At 43.7% G+C, this 21,788-nt stretch overlaps 1 protein-coding gene across 1 annotated transcript in view; it reads left to right on the top strand.

Annotated features, from left to right (window-relative positions):
* The first annotated feature begins 5,739 nt into the window (after window positions 1-5,739).
* The window catches only part of Tars3 (threonyl-tRNA synthetase 3), a 52,363-nt gene continuing 36,314 nt past the window's right edge, over window positions 5,740-21,788 (top strand). The window contains exons 1-6 of the mRNA XM_040730725.1: window positions 5,740-6,068; window positions 7,151-7,219; window positions 8,040-8,230; window positions 14,686-14,809; window positions 17,053-17,174; window positions 19,191-19,308. Of these exons, the coding sequence (XP_040586659.1) occupies window positions 5,799-6,068; window positions 7,151-7,219; window positions 8,040-8,230; window positions 14,686-14,809; window positions 17,053-17,174; window positions 19,191-19,308 (894 nt within the window). The 5' untranslated portion in view covers window positions 5,740-5,798. The remainder of the gene's footprint in view (window positions 6,069-7,150; window positions 7,220-8,039; window positions 8,231-14,685; window positions 14,810-17,052; window positions 17,175-19,190; window positions 19,309-21,788) is intronic.

Raw genomic sequence — 21,788 nt, 5'->3', positions numbered from 1 at the left:
CTGTCCCAGGGGTCACCCCGGGACAGCACTCTGGTTGGCGGTTTCTTGCAGGTAGACTCTTGTCCTGGTCCTCTGCACTTCTGCAGACAAGTGAGTGGGACAACAGGGTCCTTCCTCCACCCTCAGCCCTCATGTGACCATGGGCTTGTCATGAGTTGTGATTTGAAGCTCCGGTATTGCAGGGCACTGGTGAACAAAGTCTACTGCTATTATGGTATCCTCACTGACTTGGGTTATAGAAGTGTGTGGCAGTAAATCCGAACTCCCTTGAGTGATCTGAAGGGTCACAAGAAAAGACTTGGCTCATCTATGGCTTCAACCTCATACATGACCTTGGGTTCTCATGGTATGATATTTTGCCTTGCTGAACTTGGAGAGACACCCCTCCTAGGTTAGTCAACTCTTGGAGATAGAAAATCAACCAATTCAGAATCCAACCCCAGTCACCCCTTTGCCAGACTCCTAGATGTTGGGGGAGGCATGTCCACCTGCTGTCATCACTCTAGGATCAGGGACCAGACACAAGGAACAGCCCTATCCTAATACCTAGACTTATTCAAACATGCCAATCCTAAACTGAATACTCTGCCTCCGTTGTTGTCATAGAAACTACAATAAAGGCTCTGGCTGCATCTTCATCCTCCTGCCTCCTCTTGTCTCCAGTTGGTATGTGCCTTCTCTGGAGGGCTGTAGTGAGTCATCTTCTCAGTCAGCTTGTCTGCTGATCTGTTGGCTTTCATTCATGTGAGTAATACTAAAATCTACACTTAGTAAAGACCCATTGAAAGCGCACAGAGGGACTGGGCCCTGGCAATGTGGTAAAGTCCTGTGAATGACAGACCAAGGCCCAGGAAGCCTGACTCCCAGCTGTGCTCTTAGCACCAGCAATTTCCCTACTTGGAGTCCTCACTGAAACTTCTGGGAGAAACGGTGCCATCTGGTGGTATTCTGCCGCCTCTGGTCGCTTAGGTTTGTTGTTGGTTTTTACATTATTTTTACCTTTTCAGTCAGTGATTTGTAGCTCTCTTGTGCTCCAGAGAAGTTAAGCAAAAAGTGCAGACTTTCCACACCCCTCCCCACATGTGGCTCCACTTTCTGTCCACATCCCTGCCTACAAGTGGCCTCATGTGCTGGCAACATCTCCCAGCAGCCTGCATTGTTCCAGTGATATCACTATCGGGGCCCTGGCACAGTCAGGTTCACTCTGTATTGTGTGGTCCTTGTGTTTGGAAGAATGACAGACAACAACTGTCCGTCGTTGTACTGTCACAAAGAACTGCTTTGCTGTCCTAGACACCTTTGTGTTCTGTTCACTCCCCACCCCCAGACCCTGGCAACACATCTTTTGTTGCGGGCCGATTTTATTCAAAGGGTTTTACACAGCAACCCACTTTATTTGTACTGGATGTATAATAGAGAATAAGATAGTCAGCCTTCCAACTTCAAGGGGGAGGTACAGGTAGGGTCAGGTAATGTGTAAGGGTGTTTGCTGCCAAGTCTGATGACCTGAGAGTTGGATCTGGAACCCACATGGTAGAAGGAGAGAACTGGGTCCTGATGTCCTCTGACTTCCATGTACAATGTACAAACTCACGCATGCATGCGCTCACGCATGCACGCTGATTTTTTTCTTTTTCTTCCTTTCTTTTTCTAGACAGAGTTTCTCTGAAGTTTTGGAGGCTGTCCTGGAACTCGCTCTGTAGACCAGGCTGGCCTTGAACTCACAGAGATCAGCCTGTCTCTGCCTCCTGAGTGCTGGGATACATACGCGTGCCGCCACCACCCTGCCCACACACTGATTTTAATGTTGAAAAGAAGGCAGATATTGAGAGAGGACAGAGAATACTAATGAATATCTAGAAAGAGTAGTGTTGAGGGTCTGAGAGCTTGGTGAATCAGCAGAAGGGGTTTCCGGGTGTGGGTGGGGTCATACATAGGGCAATAGTAGAGAGCACAGGGCGCTTGGTGTTGCTGGCATGGTAGGTTTTGCATGTACGATTTCATCTCAATTGTTAACGTGCAGAGATACAGAGTCACATGGGAGATCTCTGGGCATGCTGAAAGAGCATTATTTGGATTAGGTGGGTTGATGTCAGAAAAATCTGTTCCCTGTGGGTGGCACCTTTTTCTGTCCTTAGATCTTAGATTGTATAAAAGGGGAGAAAATGGACCACGCATAGGCATTCATCACTGTCTTGACTGTGGATGCCATGTGACCATCTGCCATGATCTCCTGCTACCAGGCCTTCCCCACCAGAATGGGATGTGCCTTTGAACTTTGAACTGCTCATTTTGAATCAAAACAAACCCTTCCACCCTTAAGGTGCTTTATGGCAGTCTATTTTATCACAGCAACACCAAAAGGAATTAACACACTTCATTTGTAGTGGGAGGCTCTTGAAGCCTTTACCCACGGGGGTAACATAAGCAGATAGACATTTTAAGAAGTATGCTGGCTAGTTGTAAATCAGTTTGAGGCACACTAAAGTCATCTGAGAGGGGGGACTTCAATTAGGAAAATGCCTTCATAAGATCTGGCTGTAGGCTGGCATCTTAATTAGTGATTGATGGGGGAGGGCCCAGCCCATTTTGTGTGGTGCCATCTCTGGGCTGGTGGTCCTGGGTTCCACAAGAAAGCAGGCTGAGCAAGTCAGTAAACAGCACTCCTTCATGGCCTCTTCATCAGCTCCTGCCTCCAGGTTCCTGCCCTATTTGATTGCCTGCCCTGACTTCCTTCAATGATGAGCAGTGATACAGATGTCAAATAAACCTTTTCCTCCCCAACTTACTTTTGGTCATGGTGTTTCATCATAGCAATAGTAACTCTAACTAAAGACAAGAAGCCTACATTTGAAGCCACTATTTTACCATCTGTTTGCTCTCCTGCAATTGTCTTGAACCATTTGGACATAGTTACATTGTGACTAGATGTAATTCCTCAGTCTGTTTTTTTCCAAAGCAACTTGGGGAGGAAAGTGTCTATTTCATCTTAGAGTTTATAGTCCATCATGAGGGTAAGTCAGGAACTCGGCACAGGAACCTGGAGGCAGAGACTGAAGCCAATACTCCCTGTTGGCTTGCTCAGCTTACCTTTTACACAGCCAGAGCCATCTGGCAAGGGATGGCACCACCCACAGTTTTACCCCACCCAGGATCCAGTTTAGAAGTAGATATTGCCTTTGATTGTCATGACAACGGTTCTCTTTAACTTGGAACTTTTCTATGGCCTTAGTCTTTTATGATATTAATGTTTTAAATTAAATGTGTTTATTTTTATTTCATGAGGTTCAGTGTTTTGCTTGCTGATTTTCCATTTAGTCTTGGACATTGGTCTATGAGCTAAGCTCTGCTTCTCTTTTGGTTTCAAAGAATGATTTGTATAACTGCATGAATAATTCTATGTTTCGGTGGCTTATAATTCATTGTGGCACTTAATTATTTTTATCTTCAAATGGCCCCAGTTTGGTTGGTCAAGGCGCTGTGAGATGGTTTCTGTCTTTTTGTGACATACTGTTGTCAGGTAGTGAGGGGCCCTCCCTTAATTTCCATCAAGACAGGCTCCTCCAGTCTTATCTTTTGTCTGCATGCTCAACCTCAACATAGCCCTTTCTCCCAGGAGCTCTGGCTCCTCTACGGTGGAGACATGTCAAGATCTTGATGCCAAATGTCCTAACTGCCACTGAGTATCTACTTCTTCCCTCATCCCCTTCCTTAGCATCTTTCTTCTACAGTGAGAATGTCAGATCCCCGAGGCAGTACACGCAGTCTTATTTGGTTGAGTTCATTTGTCCTAAAATGATGTCGATATTTCTTCATTGTTCATCCACCCTTCCTTAGCCAAGACTGTTTAAAGTCACTCATTCTTTCTTCCTCTCTACTGCCTTCAGTTTGGATAATGGTAATTTGAATTTAAATTTGCTTCCACTTGCTCTCAATACATCTATTGCTTTTTCAGTTTTAAATACATAGACTATTTATAGGCCTTCAAAAGTCAAGACTTCAAAGGATGCATCGAGAAGTACAGTTCTCCAGTGTCACTCCCACCCGTTTCTCCCCTCCTGGTCCTTTGTAGATAACCGACTTCATGGCTTGCTAGTCCACCCCTCAGTTTCTCTCTGTACTGTAGATATAGACATGCTGCATTTTCTCTTCTTTCTTGCATGACTTGTAACATGTCACGTAAGCTCTTTTGAACTTAGCTTTTTTCATCTCACAGAACCTCCAGGAAACGACTCTGTGTCAATGTACAGAGCTCTTCCTAATGCCTTTTAAACAGCTTTCCAGTATTCCATCAAGTCTGTGTGTTATAACTGATGATGCCAATCTCCTTATGGAATTTTACAACCACAAATAACCCTGAGTTGAATTTTTGTACAAATGCATTTTTGTGTTCTTAGAAATGTGTCTTCAGAGTAAATTCCCAGCAGTGAGATTTCTGGGGTGGAAGACACAGATACAATAGGTGCTCCATTTCTACTCATTCTGCTCTGTAGATCAGCAGCCCACAGACTGAAAGCATTTGGAAAGGACAGAAGCTGTGCATCATTCACAATTGTCTCTTCTCACTGCTTCCTACACAGCACTACAATTTACATTGCAGCTACACTGTATTAGATGCTGTGTGTTGCTACAAGATTGTATGCATAAGTTAATGGAAATATTTGGACATTTTATGTAAAAGACTTAAGCATCTATGGGATATCTTTGGGGAAGGGTTCTTCCCTATGAACCAATTACCTGTGGACCTTGGGGAACAACTTTATGTAATTTTCTTTGATAGTATCATTGTTTTTTTTTTTATCTTGTTGGCCGTTTTCTAGAGTTTTTGGTTGATATCGTCCAACCTTTTGTTTTTGTCAATGCATATGTTGGTTATTATATGTCCTCAGACCCATTCACTCTTTCTGCTTGTAATATTTCATTATCCCTCTTCATGCCCTGCTGTGTGTGTGTGTGTGTGTGTGTGTGTGTGTGTGCGCGCGCGAGCATGTATGTGCATGTGTATGTGGAGGCCAAGATTGGTGTGATTCCTCAGGAGCTCACAGTTTCGTACCACACCCACACCCCCAGCCCAATGACAGCTTTTCAGAATCTGTTTTGCACACTTTGGAGATTGCAAGAATTAAAGAGGGGAGTAAGAGAACTTCATCAGGCTTTGACAACGCTTTGGATGATTCGGTCAAGAGGCATACCTCCTCTGTGTTTCAGTTTCTCCAACTCCAGTTTCAAACTGACTGAGCATGCTTCTAGTAGCACCAGGACACGCCTCCCAACGCTAGAGAAGCCCATCCAGTGGTCCCACTCCTACTGCCTAGGTCCGGGCATAGTTCTCAACCAGGCAGTACATCCAACGTTGGGCATGTCCCTGCCTGTGGCCCCCTTCCCCTGCCCATTCTCCTTGCTTCATCAAGTATTGCCCAGCCATCCCATTGCTCTCAGCTTTGATGCCTATACTCCAGTCTCCTTCATCACTCTGTCCCCGCTCTGTCCCCTCCCATCTCCCCGCCCCTTCACGAAGCCCAGCTCAGGCCTTGTCCTCCCCCCCCCCGCCCCCCATCTTATAGCCTCCCTTTCATAGACCATCGCTCCGCCCCCTGCGCATTTGCACAGACATGGCTCCGCCCCATGCAGTGATACACGGCCTCAGGCCCGCCCCTCTTCCTCCATCGCCCCGCCCTGCGTAGTGATGCTTCCCCGCAGACCCCGCCTCCCGAGGCCCTTCAGCTCCGCCCCGCCCCGTCGCCGGGGTCACTCTAGCTGGGCCGGCTGCGGGCGCGGGTGGCTTAGGGAGGGCTGCCATGGCGGCCCAGGCCCTGGCGGTTCAGGCCGTGGCCTCGCGCCTGCAGCGACAGGAGGAGGACATCCGCTGGCTGTGCGCGGAGGTGCAGCGCCTGAGGGACCAGCAGCTGCGCGGGCCCGAGCGGGGACAAGCCGAGGGCCCGCGCCTGACGCGCGAGGTGGCACAGCTCCGGGCGGAGAACCGCGACCTGCACCAGCGCCTGTCTGGCCTGCGGCTGCGCCTGGCTGAGCAGCGCGGCCCCGGGGCCAGGCGGGTGACGACACAGGAGGTAACCCGGGCTGGCTTTTGTGGACTGGGCCCAGGAGCACTCAGCGGTCTCCAACTCTGCACCCCGGCGCGGGCTGGGCTGCAGGGTGTGTCCCTGTCGGTGCCCTGCCCGCTGCCCGCTGTCCACAGTCTGGGGAACCGCTAGGTTCTCACCAACCTCCTAACTGACCAGGCGGTGTAATTTCTCAGCTCTTCGTTGGATAGACTTGCGACACTTTTTCCCCTCCAGTGACTGAGGTGCAAGCCTCGAATCCAGAACTCTGGAGACTGAGGCGGGAGAATGACTGAGAGTTTGAGGCCAGCCTGGGGTAAAAGCGAGTACCACCAGATCGGCCAGGGCTATGTAACAAGTCACTGTCTCAAATGAAACTTTTTAAAAGACCGTTAAAGTGTCTGAGATCCACGGTCTCCTTGGGGAAGAAGACCTACAATTTCTGTTATCTGCAGGCTGGTTCTGTGCTATCTAAGACGGGTTATTTTTACTGTCTTGTTTTGGCAGTCTACTTTGAGGGCTTGTATGTGTTAGCAGGATTATTTGGTTACAGTGTTTGCATGTTTTAGAAGATTATTAAATAACAAATTATCAAAGAATATTTTTCTAAATTCTGAAGGCTTTCTAAAACGGCAATGTGTTTTAGTTCTTTGCCAAGGGCACTGGCAACATCTAATGAAAGGGTCTGATGGCAGACTCTGAAAGTCTGGTGGCAGCCACTCATTTTCTAGTGACATTTGTTTAAAGTTTAGTGGAGGGGAGAGAGGTGCAGGGACAGAGAGTGTGTTGTCCAGGGTGTGGAGGTCAGGGCTTCCTGCACACTGGGCAAGTGCTCTACTACTGAGTGAGCTATATCCCCCGCTCTTGATGTGAAACGTTTTAAAGTCAAAATGTGTTTAACATCCTTGGACAGAGAGGGCTGGACCCTGAAACTTGACCCTTGAGGGTTATCAGTAGGTCTTGGTTCCCACAGCCCAGCGAGGACTCTCAAGCCAACCATGGGGGTCCTGCTCTGAGCTGCCTGGGTTCCCTCTTTCCTTGGGTTAAATGTATTGCTCTTACCTGTCGTTGATGTGCCATTTATCTTTCAGCCTCCTACTCAAAACCAAGAAAGTGATACCAAAAAGAAGAGACCGAAAGAGAGCGAGCCTGACAGGGAGGTAAGTTGTTGCTATAGAATCAACTTAAAATGTTTGCTGTCATTTTAAACATGGGTCTCCAGGACTTGGAGCAAGAACATAATTACTAACAAAGTTATTGTTTGGGCCGCATCAGTAACCTCTTGATGTAGAGTCAAGCTAGCCACTGGCTGCATTTAAAGTGCCCTCCATTCTTTTTAAGGTGAAATAACAACTCTGATTTCAAATTACCTGCTTAAAAACAAGAAGTTATTAAAACAACCAGCAAGGGTTTATGGAGACTTGGAACTTGTTAGGGAGAGACAAAGGAAGAATACCCAGCCTCAAAGATATTAGTCTAGCTATGTAGATTAGACAGATGCAGGACAACCAGCTAGCGGTAGACCGAGAGGGCGCAGCCACCCCTAGATGCAGATACGTGCTCCTCTTTTGTGGGGTTTTAAATCCAGAACTGCTTGGGGGAAATGCTCTGTACTGACTTGGTTAGTCACTATCCCCCAAATAGTACAGTATGACAGCTTTTACCAAGCATTATATTGTTTTTCTAGTAGTCTAGAGAGGACTTATAGTATATGGGAGGATGTGAGAAGATGTTCCAGTACTATGAGACTTTATTAAGGACTTGAGCATCCATGGGGGTCTAGGAATCCAATCCTGAGGGTACCAAGGGTTGGATATTGAGAAGTGCTACACTGTATAGTATATTGAATATACTATAAATAGTGGGGGAGGGAGATGTCCATGTACATTCAGAGGAGAAAGGTAAGAGGGGAGGGTCTGCTGGAGGGGATGTGGACAGAGGGCTGAGTCGTTCACCTTACTGTACGCTAATGACTTTCAGGTGAAGCAACCGAATTTTATAAAAGAAAGATTGAAGCTTTTTGAAACATTGAAGACAGATCATCAGCCCTTACCTGCCACTCTGGAAGAAAAGGATGCAAGCAGTGCAATTACAGTGAGGGTGGCTGGTGGGAAAACGGTCCAAGGAGAAAGGTGGCGAACAACACCTTATCAAGTAGCGGCTGAGATTAGGTAAGAATCCCTCCCAAACACAAACACACAAGCATGCTTGGGTGCAGTCACATGCATACACATACACCCACACACATACACACATACTCACATACATACACACAAACCCACACACATACCATCCACGCACCCACACATACACATCCACGCACACACATATACATATACCCACACACATACAAACCCACACACATACACACAAACACACATGCATACAGCCATGCACACACACTCCTATCTGCCTCCCTCCCTTCCTGTTGTGAATGTGTTTGCAGAGGATATACTGTAGTAAGTAGTTAAGTAATTGTATCAGAGCCTGCTGAAAGATTTTCTTAGACACTAAGAAACACTAAAATGTTTTGTTTTGTTTTTTCTGCCGGAGTCCAACTCTGGACGAGGGCAGGGTCTGCAGTGGGTGGATGTAAGGGCAGAGACACTTCAGACACAGGACACTTCTTAGTTTCATTTTATGGGAGGTGGACAGAGAGGAAGCATGTCTCTGTATAGCTTGATCTACTCTGACAACCTGCATCTCTCACCGACTTTATTTATGCACAAAATCATTTCCTCATAGACTTTAATCATTGATTACAAGGTCTTTTCATGGCTCATACTTTTTCTTTTTTCTTTTTGGTTTTTTGAGACAGGGTTTCTCTGTGGCTTTGGAGGCTGTCCTGGAACTCAGTCTGTAGACCAGGCTTGCCTCGAACTCAGAGATCCGCCTGCCTCTGCCTCCCGAGTGCTGGGATTAAAGGCGTGCACCACCACCGTCTGGCTTTTGCACATACTTTTTCTAAATTCTTCCTTGTTTATATAAGCATACCAAGGTAAAAGAAGCAAAATGAGCAAACAGAAAATTTCATGAGAACTAAAATATTACACTACGATAAAATCAGTTCTTTTTAACTCAATGTCTTTTTCCTTAAAAATCGGTGTTGTAAAGCTTTGCAGTTACAGAAAGACTAGACAGGACGTCTCTAAGTTTCTCTTAGTTAATAGATCAGAAGGTATTTACTACTCAGCTATATCAAGCTTTTCTTGTGTTATTCTATTAACCAACTATAAGAAACCCAATCCCTTAGTCTCTTGTTTAATTTTTTTCTATTTTTCTTTTGTATCTGACATAAGAGCACCATCCTTCCCTTTGGCTTTTGAAGTACCAAGTTCTGCTCTTTATTCTTTCTACAATATCAGAGAAGCCCTTATCTGACAAGACTGCTCAGGAAGCCAGGGAGCTCACTGAGCCTGAATATTTCCTTTCATTTCTTTGTCATAAACCCTTGTTTCAATATGGTATCTTATAGTTTTGGTTGTGAGCCTAGCCTTTAATGGCTGAGCCATCTCTCCAGCCCTCAATATGGAATCTTTATTACAATCCTCCAGAGTAAAATAACATCAAGACTCCTAAAACTACTTCCCTTGCCTTCAGGAGGGTACCAAGGCTCGTCATTAGTTTTATAATCATAATCTTTTCCAGTCTGTGTTATTTCCATGTTTCTGAGGAGGTACATGACAACTTAGCAATTCCGTTATAGTCTGTTGGCTTGTAAGATTTCCCTAAGTTTTCTTCTTTAGTGATTTGTTCCAGATCCTCTGTCCCATGTTCACTAACACCACTTATGTAGTAATCTGTAGCAGACTCAACTTTGTGCATAGCTGATTCTCCTAGGGAACCACCATATATTTTATTCTTACTAAGATCAACTTCTATAAGAATTGTTACATAGTCCCAGCTCTAGCCTTCCAGGAGGAACCCTTAACAGCAAGGAATTCAGACATTAAACATGTCAAAGACACAAGCAAGAGTTGTACAGCAAATTCTACCAAGGGCAGTGAAAGGCTGGTCCAGGTCATCTAACACTGGAGCTTTGTCAAACAGTACCTTCAAGATGCTTGGCATGGCCATTTTTCTTATTCGGCTAGCTAACTAAATTAAGTATAATGACTATTTCCCTCTGATTCTTAGAAAGATCGCGTAATTGAATATGGAATCATGGTCTCTTCCTATGTAAAAGGTCCACATTTTAAAGTTCTAATAATATATATATATAATATATATAATATATATAATTATATATATATAATTGTATATATATATATATATGAGAAAAACAAAGTACCCTTGACAGAGCATCCACACCGACTTTATTCATACATCAAGTACTTTTAATAAATTTTACAGTTTCTCAAGTTGTGACTTAGATACAAGTTGACACTGCTGTCAGTCATAGAACAGTAATTGTCCTTCCTAGCAACTGGATACATTAATGAAGTCTTGATTAATGGAAATTCCTGCTCATCCAAGAGCAACTTGGAGAAAGAAGCAAGGGTTTATTTGACCTTACAGGTTATCGTCCATTGTGAAGGGAAGCCAGGAACTAAAGCAGAGGCCATGGAGGATGCTGCCCTTCCTTGGCTTGCTGGCCACCCTTGTTACACAGCCCAGGTCCACCTGCCTAGGAATGGCGCTGCCCACAGTGGGCTGGGCCCTCCTACAGTGACAATAAGAAAATGTCCCCAGGCATACCACAAGCCAATCTGACGGAGGCAGTGTCTCAACTGAGGTCCCCTCTTTCTAGGTGTGTCAAGGTGAGCACTGCACTGGGGTTATTAGAGAGGATTGGAGTCTGTTGGACATCTGCCAGATTTCTGGATTCTTTTGCCTGGGAGCGAAACACTGGACCTGGACACACATGTTTACTAACAATAGTACACATCCAAGGAGGGAGACGCTGACAGAGTTGGGAGAAAGGTTAGACACTCAGTGGCAAACACAGCACAAAAACTGGGACTTTTAAATCCCTATCACACACAGGCTTTGGGATCATTGGATTCCTGGCCTTTCTCCACTGTCCTTGGTGGTGGCTAGTCAGCAGGTTTTCACATGCTAATTTACAGCTTAGCCTTCACACACCTCACTCTCCAGCCTACACTCTGGCCTCAGTCACCTCCTGAGAACTGTGGTTCCAGAGATCCCTTTGGGGAAGTTGAAAGAGAATCATCCATTTTCCATAACTGCTTATACAGTGATTAGGGGCATAGCTCCTGCCTAGAAGAATGGGGAGACTCTCACCCTATTCTAATTTTGTGGAGAGTCTGGGTATAGTAGGGATTTACCAGAATCCCTGCATTACAAGGAGTCTGGTCTGAAACTGATATAACCCAGATTACAAACATTTTTACAAGGATGCTACAAATACTGAGACAAACAAGAATAACACGGTTGTGCCAAACAATGGTCCCCAAAGGGAAAGAATCAGAAAAGCCGTGGCCACAATTGGCCCCAGAGACCAATCTTCATCTACCTTGTTCCCAAGGGTGAGGTCCCTTGGTTATATATCAACAATGTGGTAACACACACACACACACACACACACACACACACACACACACACACACACACCAATTTTAAGAGGGAATCCAAGAAAAGAGTAGTAGAGTATCCAGAATGGAATAAAAGGAAAATGGTGTGTTGTAAGCACTGAGTATACATTTTCTACTAACAGTGGCAAAAGAAAAAGAATGAAAACTACTTATAAAGGCAGGTTACAGCTACTGATAGATTTGTACATGGGACTTACCTTTGTATTTAAGAAGTTAAGGCATCCTTGTTGATTTCACAGAGAATTTTACGTTATTCAAGAGTTTACAGGTAGAAGACACCCGTGTTCAGAGTGATCTCGAAGCCATGGGAACTCGGATGTTTTAATCGAGAGAATAAATTTGTTTTAGTCCACATGGGGTAGGCTTCTGTCCCCTCAGAGAAGGTGTCAGGACATGTCAGAAGATATTTAAGTCTTTGAGAAGATTCATCTACGTGCATTGCTTTGGGTTTTATAGGCTGTAAGCATCTTAGATGATCACACCCTACAGAGTAACTGGAGAGGCTGTAGGAATGTCCCCTGACTTTGAGGTGAAGGCTGCATCATCAGGCCACACATAGAGTGAATTCCGAGATCTCGATGACAGAAATAAGTCCTTTGACTTTTGGGCATTTCCATCTATAACTGCACACTGCACAAGTTCATTTAGTAGGGTGTCATGATGGTTGTCTGCAGTTGTTTGAGTGCAGCCTTATACCAGGTCACCTTGGAAAGCATCAGTCTTCGAGGGCCACCCATATTGGAGGTGGAGGTCCATCCTCCCTTTAGAGCAGTGGCTCTCAACCTTCCCATGCTGTGACCTTCTAATACAGTTCTTCATGTTGTGGTGACTCCCAACCATAGATTATTTCATTGCTACTTCATACTTTTAATGTTGCTACTGCTATGAATCATAATCTAAATAGCTGTGTTTTTCAGTGATCTTAGGTGACCCCCATGAAAGAGTCATGCTGCTTTAGAGGGTGTAACATTCTCCCCTAAAATGGTTTCCCTATTTTTAGAGGGGCAATGCTCTGTTTCTTAGAACCTTATTGAGGGCCAATTCAATTTCCAAGGGGCATAGCTTGAGAGCAGTGGCAAGGCACTCTGGTGCCTTGGCTGTTAGGGAAGTTTGGCATCATATTCTGACATAAACCATTAACAGCTCATTGCCCTTGACACCACAGTTTTACTTTTTACTTTGAAATTTTTTCCCTAAGAATTGGCTACTCATGTATGTGTTCAAGAATGTTCATTATAGCAACAACAAAACCTACAAAATATAACCAAGATACCCAGTAAGTCCTGGTTCTCATATAATGATTAGATAATATGCTTCGAAAGTCTGTCTACAGATAAAGACAGAGCTATAATTTATTGTTAACTTTACAAAGTGGGGTACAAAATAACATAGACAAAAGGGCAGTATTAAAAATTTATGTTGGTGTATGTATAAAAGATTATGGAAGACTATAGATAAAATATTAAGTCATTTTTGAGAGGTATGATAGACTCCCATCCCATGCTTTCCTAGGTTTCTTCTTATAACTTTATTACTCAGTAGTTTTCAAACCATAAATGTTATTTTAGAAATGGAATGGAGGCGGGAAGGGAGGAAGGAGAGAAGGAAGGTCGGTCTCTGTGGAAAGTAGGTAAAGGAAGCAGACAATTCATTAAACGGAAAATTAATCATCAAAGAAATAAAGTACCAGTTTTCAATATCACACTGGCAAAGATCTGAAAACTCTTAGGGTGAGTGTACGTGTACTGGATTATATCAGAAATCTTATGAAGGTGCCTGCCCCACCCTGTAATTCTATTTCTGTGCACTTATGGGGGCACAAGGAGACAAGCTTAGGTGGCTGCCTGAGTCCCTAAGAGAGCAGAACCTAAGGAACCAAAGTGAGAGAGCCAGGGCTTCCTCAGCAAATGGAACACTTCTAGACTGCCTGAGGTCTCTGACTGGTAGCATAGCAACAGAAAGGTAGGCTATAAAATTGTGCTCATAACTAGTTTCTTTTTTAACATGGATATAGAAAAAGACTAGAGAGTGATGTATCAAAATGTTATGAACGGTTATTTCTAGGAATAAGGGGTAAGATTTATATAAGATTTTAACTTTATTATTTGTGCTTTCTTTAATTTTCAAGTTTTAAAAATAGCAAATGTATATATGTAGTTGATTGTTCTTCTACTCTTTGCTCTTTTGGCTCTTTGGAGGGGGCACCACTCAACTTACTGAGTCTTATTCTTACTTACAAATGCCTGGTCTTAGCTTGGCTTGTTTCTTGACAACTTTTCTTAACTTATCCTGTCTACCTTTTGCCTCTGGCCTTTACCCTTCTCTATTTCTGTGTTTCTTTCTTTACTTCTTACTTGGTGGCTTGCTATATAGCTGGGTGGCTGGCCCCTGGAGTCTTCCTTTCCTTCTCCTCTGCTCCCTAATCTTTTCTTGCCAGATTTCCCCTACTATTTATTCTCTCTGCCTGCCAGACACACCTATCCTTGTCTCCTACTATTTATTCTCTCTGCCTGCCAGACACACCTATCCTTGTCTCCTATCTAGCCATTGGCCACTCAGCTCTTTATCACACCGATCTGGTGTTTTAGACAGGCAAAGTAAACAAATGCAACATGAAAGAATGCAGCACATCTTTGCATCATTAAACAAATACTCCACAGCCTAAACAAATGAAACACATCTTATTAATCTTCTAAAACATATGTGACTTTTTAAAAAAATTTTTTTTATTTATTATGTATACAACACTTCATGTATGCCTTCAGGCCAGAAGAGGGAACCAGATCTTATTACAGATGGTTGGGAGCCACCATGTGGTTGCTGGGAATTGAACTCAGGACCTCTGGAAGAGCAGCCAGTGCTCTTAACCTCTGAGCCATCTCTCCAGCCCCATAAGTGACTTTTATACATAAAATAATTGTTACAAAATAAAAGATCTCTATCCTATTAGCTCATATTTATACTTTCTACCTTTTTAAAGCTAGAAATAATTTTTAAAATTATTTTAAGCTTTTCTTCTAAAGAATCGTAATGTAATAAATGTTAACCTCAGATGGTTTTTCTCCTACTAGTCAAGAACTAGCTGAAAATGCAGTAATTGCCAAAGTGAATGGTGAATTGTGGGACCTGGACCGCCCATTGGAAGGGGATTCCTCTGTAGAGCTGCTGATGTTTGACAACGAGGAAGCTCAGGCCGTAAGTATTTAAAAACAATCAGCCAGAGTCAGGCCTTTGTGATACAAGACTTATGGTAAAAGCCACACATTGGAATCAAGGGTGATGAAACCTTCAGCCTTTCAACATTTAAAACCACAACATGGCATTTAGCGATAGCTAATGAATATTTGTAGAATGTATATTCAAATAAGTATCCTGTGTTTGTTATCTCTTAAAACAATCATTGCCTTAGGTTAACTGTCTTAGCTGTTATTCAAAATTAATTCCTTGCAAACTCTCAAATGTATGTACCTGTAATTTAATATCCACAGGAGAGTTTGGGAAAATCCTTTAATACTTGCAAATGAAGTATTTTATACAATAAGTGCCACATTTTTGCATGTCTCTGATATGCATATCACCTTAGCTTGTAACCCCCTTTCAACTGACTTATTGCCTCTATAAAACCCAGCTATGGTTATCTGAGACTGTATTATTATGCTTTCTGGATGATGAGAACTGTATAATTTCTGATTAAAGTATGCCAAGGTTATTAGTTACTTTTTGTTACCATGTTAAAACACCATGACCAAATGCAGCTACGGAAGAAAGGGTTTATTTTGGCTTGGGGATATAGAGGGGCAGTCCATTGTAACTAGGAGGCGTGGCAGCAGGTAGCTGGAGGAAGAAGTTGACTGATCACATTTCTGTCCTTATGCCGGAAGCAGAGAGAGCAAACTACAAAGTGGGTAAGGATATAAGCTCTGGAAGCTTGCCCCAGGGATATACTTATTCCAGCAAGGCTTCACCTACTAAATGTTCCAAGAGCTCTCCGAGCAGTGCTATCAACTGGGGACCAACTCTTCAAATCCCTGGTCCCAGAGGGGCAGTTCTCACTCAAACCACTACACCAAATAGAACCATAAAATTGTTAAGCAATGAAATATTAATAAAACCATGTTCAGTAGTGATTCTGAAAAAATGCAGTTTATAAACTGTCCACTCTCAGCAGCCTGCAGGTAGACACACTTCAGTTCTGTTTGTGTTACACGTAAGTGGCATCTCCATGTAATGCCATGCTAGAATTCCACCATGAAACTCTTCGTTCTAACCATCAAGTTTACTGCTTTGCAGTTTGCCCATCTCCGTGTACCATATACCTACTTCTTGGCTATACATGCTTATTTTCTTCGCCAGTTCTCACCTAGTTGCTATATCCCTGCATCTAGTACATTGCTTGGCTTGACAAATATCTAGATAAGGGCAATGCCCAGAGACGATGCAGGTGATCCATCAGCTCTTTCGGCAGCACTCTGAGTTCAGGTGCTCTGCTGCTAGGATGGCGCGCTGGCTCTGTCCACAGAGCGTGTCTAGCCTGTTGCAGTAGACTGGGAGTACATACGGCTCCTCCCCATCTACCTCTTTCTACTCCTGTTTATCGAATGGTAGTTAATGTACTCTTTCTTCTTTATTTAACAAAGGTGAAGGTTTGCCCTGCGACTCAACTATCATTCACTTTTGGTATCTATATTTAATTTGGTGACTTGGTTAATTTTAATTCATGGCTAAACTGAAGTAAATTCCTTGTAAACTTGGATAATTTTATTTGTTTTAGTTACCTTTAAAATAATACTAGTTCCTTGGAAATTTGAAACTAAGTCAGCTTTCTGAATTAGTGGGGTCAATAGTCTGCCCTTGGACTATGGTAATTTAACCCTCTGATGTCTCCAGCTACTTGCAACACTCCCTGGCTTCATCTTTTCCTTCTTGAGCCATCTTTCCAACTCTTTCAAACTTCCACAGTCATGTGCTATGGGAACTCTCTGCACAGCAGGAGACTGCTTTGCAGATGTGAAATCTCACTGACTGGTAATATTCCCAAATAGTCACTCTCTGTCTGTATTGAGTTCAGAGCAGCTGTCTTGGAGAAACACAGGGAACAGGAGCCCTCCCACCCCAAGCCTACACGAGTTTCCATGTGGACACTCAGTTCAGTGTTCTGAGTGGATGGGTTGCTTCTGAACAGTCAAGGGCACAGAAGGAAAGTGGGGAGCAGCTACACCATAGCTTCAGTGCTCAGTAAAGTAACTCTGGGCTAGACACAACCTTTCCAGGAGTACTGCAGAAGATGCAGGAGACATTCCCATCCAAGTAGGCACTGGAGACTCTATTCTCGGTATTTATCCCCTCAGCATCCATTCACTTGCTCACACATGCTATCCTACTCCTGATGTCCCATGGCAGCTTTGGTAACTAACAGCTTTCCTGCCCACATCTTACAGGTGTACTGGCACTCCAGTGCTCACATACTGGGGGAGGCCATGGAACTTTACTATGGAGGTCACTTGTGCTATGGCCCACCCATTGAGAATGGATTTTATTACGACATGTTCATTGAAGACAGGTAAGCTGCTGACTGCTGGGGTCTGATTGTGTCCATGCCATTGTTTTTAGATGGTTGCATATTATAGCTCAGTCACAGTGTATTGTGTGATTATCAAACAAACTTGTTTTTCAAATGAGCGTAGAGAGCAACTTTCAACACACCTGCTAGAGCAAGACACTAATTCAAACCTGAATCTGGTGCTCCATGCTGGAGAGCAGTTGTCTGCTTCTGCTCACGATGGTCGAGGCACTGTCAACTTTGCCGAACGTCTCACACACTTGAGTGCCAGGTGGTGGTGGTTCAAGGGTCTCACACTCAGTAGGTATGTGGAATCACAGCCCTTGTCCACCCCTGCTCTGTGTCCCTCATGGTTCCTAAGGACACTACCAGTGGACACACTGAAACCTTAGGTCCTTCTAATTCATCTGTGCTCCACGTCCAGCTCAGATGCCGCTATGCTTCTCACCACCCCATAGGGCAGCCCTGTCTAGTTTTCCAGTTTTATTGCCTAAACATTTCTATCTTCTTTCCCTTGTGCTTTATGGCGGACTCTCAGCGTCTTTTGCTTGGGCAAATGTAGAACATTTTGGCTTTGCCCATCACTCTCGTGCTGTGTAGTGACTTCCCTAACCTTACATCTGGCATTATATAGATGGGGGTTTTGTTTTTCTTTTTATTTATTTTTGCTTGTTTATTTGTTTTTGAGACACAGTCTCACTGTATAGCCCTGCCTGGGCCTGGAACTCACTCCGTAAACCAGGCTGGCTTCCACATGCTTGGATTAAAGGCATGTGCCACCACACCTGGCTTTTGTTACTATTTCTTATGGTCCTTTCCAGGCTGAACTGTTTTTACTTATAAGTTTAGAGCAGTGGTACTCAGCCTATGGGTTTCGTCAAACTGTAGGCTGTGATCCCTTTGGGGTTGCATATCCAGATATCCTGCATATCAGATGTTTACAATACAATTCATAACAGTAGCAAAATTACAGTTATGAAGTATCAGTGAAATAATTTTATGGTTGAGGTCACCACAACATGAGGAGCTGTTTTAAAGGGTGGAAGCATTAGGAAGGCTGAAGACCACTAGTTTAGAGTATGTTTATTTATAATACTTTGACCTACGTATATGAGGTTTTTGCTTGTCTTGGGTTTTTTGTTTGTTTTCCCCATGTAATAACTGATTCTCCAGCCTTCTGGATACCAACTAGGCATTAACCCAGACCTTCAGCTCAAGTGTTAGTCCTATAAGGCTGCCACATTGCTGATGCCAGTCACAAGTTGAGGCTTTCTATATGTTTCTATATGCCTGACTCACAACCCACTACCTGGGTTCAGTAGTTGGTAGACTGGCTGATAGAAAACTATTGATTTATTATGAAGGCCTCTCCAAAGGATACAGATGGACAGCAGGAAGGGTGTGTTGCCTCCCATGTCTCTTGGGCTGAACCACTTGCTTGGCAGCTCTTGGAGCCTTGTTCAGTGATTTTCAATGGCTATTTTGTAACATGCACATATTCACTGTAATCATTGGCTATTGATGATAGACTCCTTCTCCATTCCTTATCCCTTTCTAGAGTAGGGTTTGGGGCTAATGCTTGCCACTTCTAGTAATCCCTTAGTCTCTGGAGGACTCCTTCATGCTTTTAGTACAGTGGAGAAGCAGTTACTGATCAAGACACTCTTTTATCACAGTATCATATGTAGTGTCCTCTCTTGTTACCATACCCCCAGTTTCATGCAGGCAACAAGAGCTTTCTGTTTATTTGACAGTCCAAGGCAGGGGCTCTCAACCTTCCTAATGCTGCACACACACGCCTTCCTCTGAGGTGAGCTCCTGCCAGCCACTGAGTGCAGGGATATGATATGGGAGTCCATCAAACAGCTCTCTGAACAAAAGCATATGTGCCTGAAGCACCAGTGCAGTGGAGAACGCATATCGATTAGTAGTGAAGGACGCAGGACCCAGGCGGGAGGTGGGTGGCATCTGGACAACCATACTGAAGCTCGGGGTCTCTTCTTCTTTGGTGTTTAGAGTGGTGTCCAGCACTGAGTTGTCTGCCCTGGAGAATATATGTAAAACTATCATCAAAGAGAAGCAACCATTTGAAAGATTGGAAGCCAGAAAGGACTCACTCCTGGAAATGTTTAAGGTACCAGGGAATAAAATTCTCTCACTAGGAAGGAACAGTAAAGCTATTAACATTGACTAGCCTTTTCTTCTCTGTTGATTTTCTGTTGGCTTAGAGGCTGCACCTGAATCTGCTGATATTTTAACACTATCTATGCCCTGTAGTCAGCCCTGCTCAGACCACAGCCTGACTGGATTTCTGGTCCCACTGGCACCGCTTCAGTCACTGCCACCAACTGTAGATTTTTAACTAGTCTCTATCATTCTATTTACCAATAAAGACTTGGCAGTCTGATGTCAGGGTGAAAACCTACTAGATCAGAGACGTTGAGAAGTAACTAGCTGATCTTTTCGACCAGAGACTGGGCAAGAGAAGCATCTCTCCACAAATCTCTTAAGTGTCATCTGACCCTTCTACTCCTTCATGTGTCTCTCTCTATCCCTATTCCTGACTCCTCTCTATAAGTCACTCCTATCAACTAGTCTCTGGACCCCCTGATCCAAGGTTAATTTTATTAACACAGTCTAAGAATTTCACAGTGCAATCAAATATCCTGAAAGACTTCCCTCCCTGCAATAATTGACTATTGTCCAGTTGCTGGCTGTATATTCTGTAGAGCTGTTGTGAGGGTGTTGGTGGTCACATGTACAGTCTGCAGAGCTGTTGTGAGAATGTTGACAGTCACATGTTACAGTGTGGAAAGCTGTTGTGAGGGTGTCACCAGTCACATGTACAGACTGCAGAGCTGTTGTGAGGGTGTTGGTGGTCACATGTTACAGTGTGGAGAGCTGATGTGAGGGTGTCACCAGCCACATGTACAGACTGCAGAGCTGTCATGAGGGTGTTGACAGTCACATGTTACAGTCTGGAGAGCTGTTGTGAGTGTCACCAGTCACTTGCTCTGCCATTTCCCTCATGTTTTCTGAGACATTTCAGGCAGTCACAAGCAGGTAAAGAGCCAGGTGAGTAATTTTCATGTATGTTTATAGGTCTGATCAGTTTGGAGTATACTTACAATTGCACTGCTGGAATTACTGATTCACTTGGAGAATAAAGTGTTGCTTAATTCCAAAGCAGAAAGTATGGCCAGTTTACATATGACCTAAAAAATGTGACCACTGCTCTCAAAAATATATATTTATAATCCTACACAAAATCCTCTTGTCTACTTCACTTCCTCCCCTTTGAATTGTTTATGTGTGTACGTGTTGCCTGAGTGTATGTCTGCACCATGTGTATGCTATGGCTGTGGAGACCTGAAGAGGGATTTGGAAACCCTGGAACTGGAGTTGTTAGTGTCCATGTGGGCACTGGGAATCAAACCCGGGTCTCTGCAAGAGCAGTCAGTGCTTTTAACTGCTAAACTAACATTCCAAAACCCCTTCCTGAGCTTCTAGTTAATTTTCTTGTTTGTTTTAAATATTTAACCTAGCATGGCTTGCCTAAGACTTTAAGGGTGTCTTTTTTTTAAACCAATACACTTAAATAAATCAGAGTTTTTTCTTTTTAAATAACACAATATCAAAGAAAATCCATACTTTGAAAGTACAGCATTATCAGTTTAGGGGATTGAACTTAATAGATAGATGGTTTTGGTTAAAGATACAATTACTCCTTTTTGTGTGGTAAAATATGTAAAAGTAACAGCCTTATGGCTTCTATTGCTGTGAAGAGACACTATGACCATGGCAACTCTTCCAAAGGAAAAACATTTCACTGGAGTGGCTTACATTTTCAGTTGTTTAGTCCATTGTCATCATGGTGTGACGTGGTGTCATGCAGACAGACAGACAGACATGGTGCTGGAGAAGGAGCTGAGAGTTCTGTATCTTGACTTGCAGGCAACAGGAAGTGTCAGAACTAGGCATAACTTAGCATGAGAGACCTCAAAGCCAGCCCTCACAGTGACACACTTCCTCCAACAAGGCCACACCTCCTAATAGAGCCACTCCCTATGAGCTTATGGGGGCCAATTACACTCAAATTACCACAATAGCATTACCATTTTAACTGTTTTTGAATACGCAGTTCTGTGGCACTGAGTATATATGAAAACATCAGCACTATCAACTCTCAGAGTTGTTTCATCTTCCAGAGTGAAAACTACCATTGAGGACCAACTCTCCATTCCCTCCACAGCCCACCCTGGCATGCAGCCCTCTGCTTACTCTTCTGTGGATTTGACAGAACCTCAGTTCAATGAATCACATACTACTTACCTTTGACTGGCTTGTTTCACTCACTGTAAGGCCCTCAAGAGTCACTAGTGTTGCAGAGTGTGTCAGAATTTTCTTCGTGTGTGTGTGTGTGTGTGTGTGTGTGTGTGTGTGTGTGTGTTCATCTGCCCATAGATACTGGAATTGCTTACATTCTAACAATTGTGTACATACTAATATGAATGTGAGCACAGAGATTTCTGTTTGAAATGCTGATTATATAATATTTATATAATATCTTATATATATATATTTCAGAAATGGAATTGCTGGATCATGGGGCGC

Source organism: Mesocricetus auratus, unplaced genomic scaffold (assembly GCF_017639785.1).
Source record: "Mesocricetus auratus isolate SY011 unplaced genomic scaffold, BCM_Maur_2.0 Super-Scaffold_4256, whole genome shotgun sequence".
Classification (NCBI taxonomy): domain Eukaryota; kingdom Metazoa; phylum Chordata; class Mammalia; order Rodentia; family Cricetidae; genus Mesocricetus; species Mesocricetus auratus.
The sequence above is the reverse complement of the archived record's forward strand: the minus strand, read 5'-3'. Positions and strand labels throughout refer to the sequence as shown.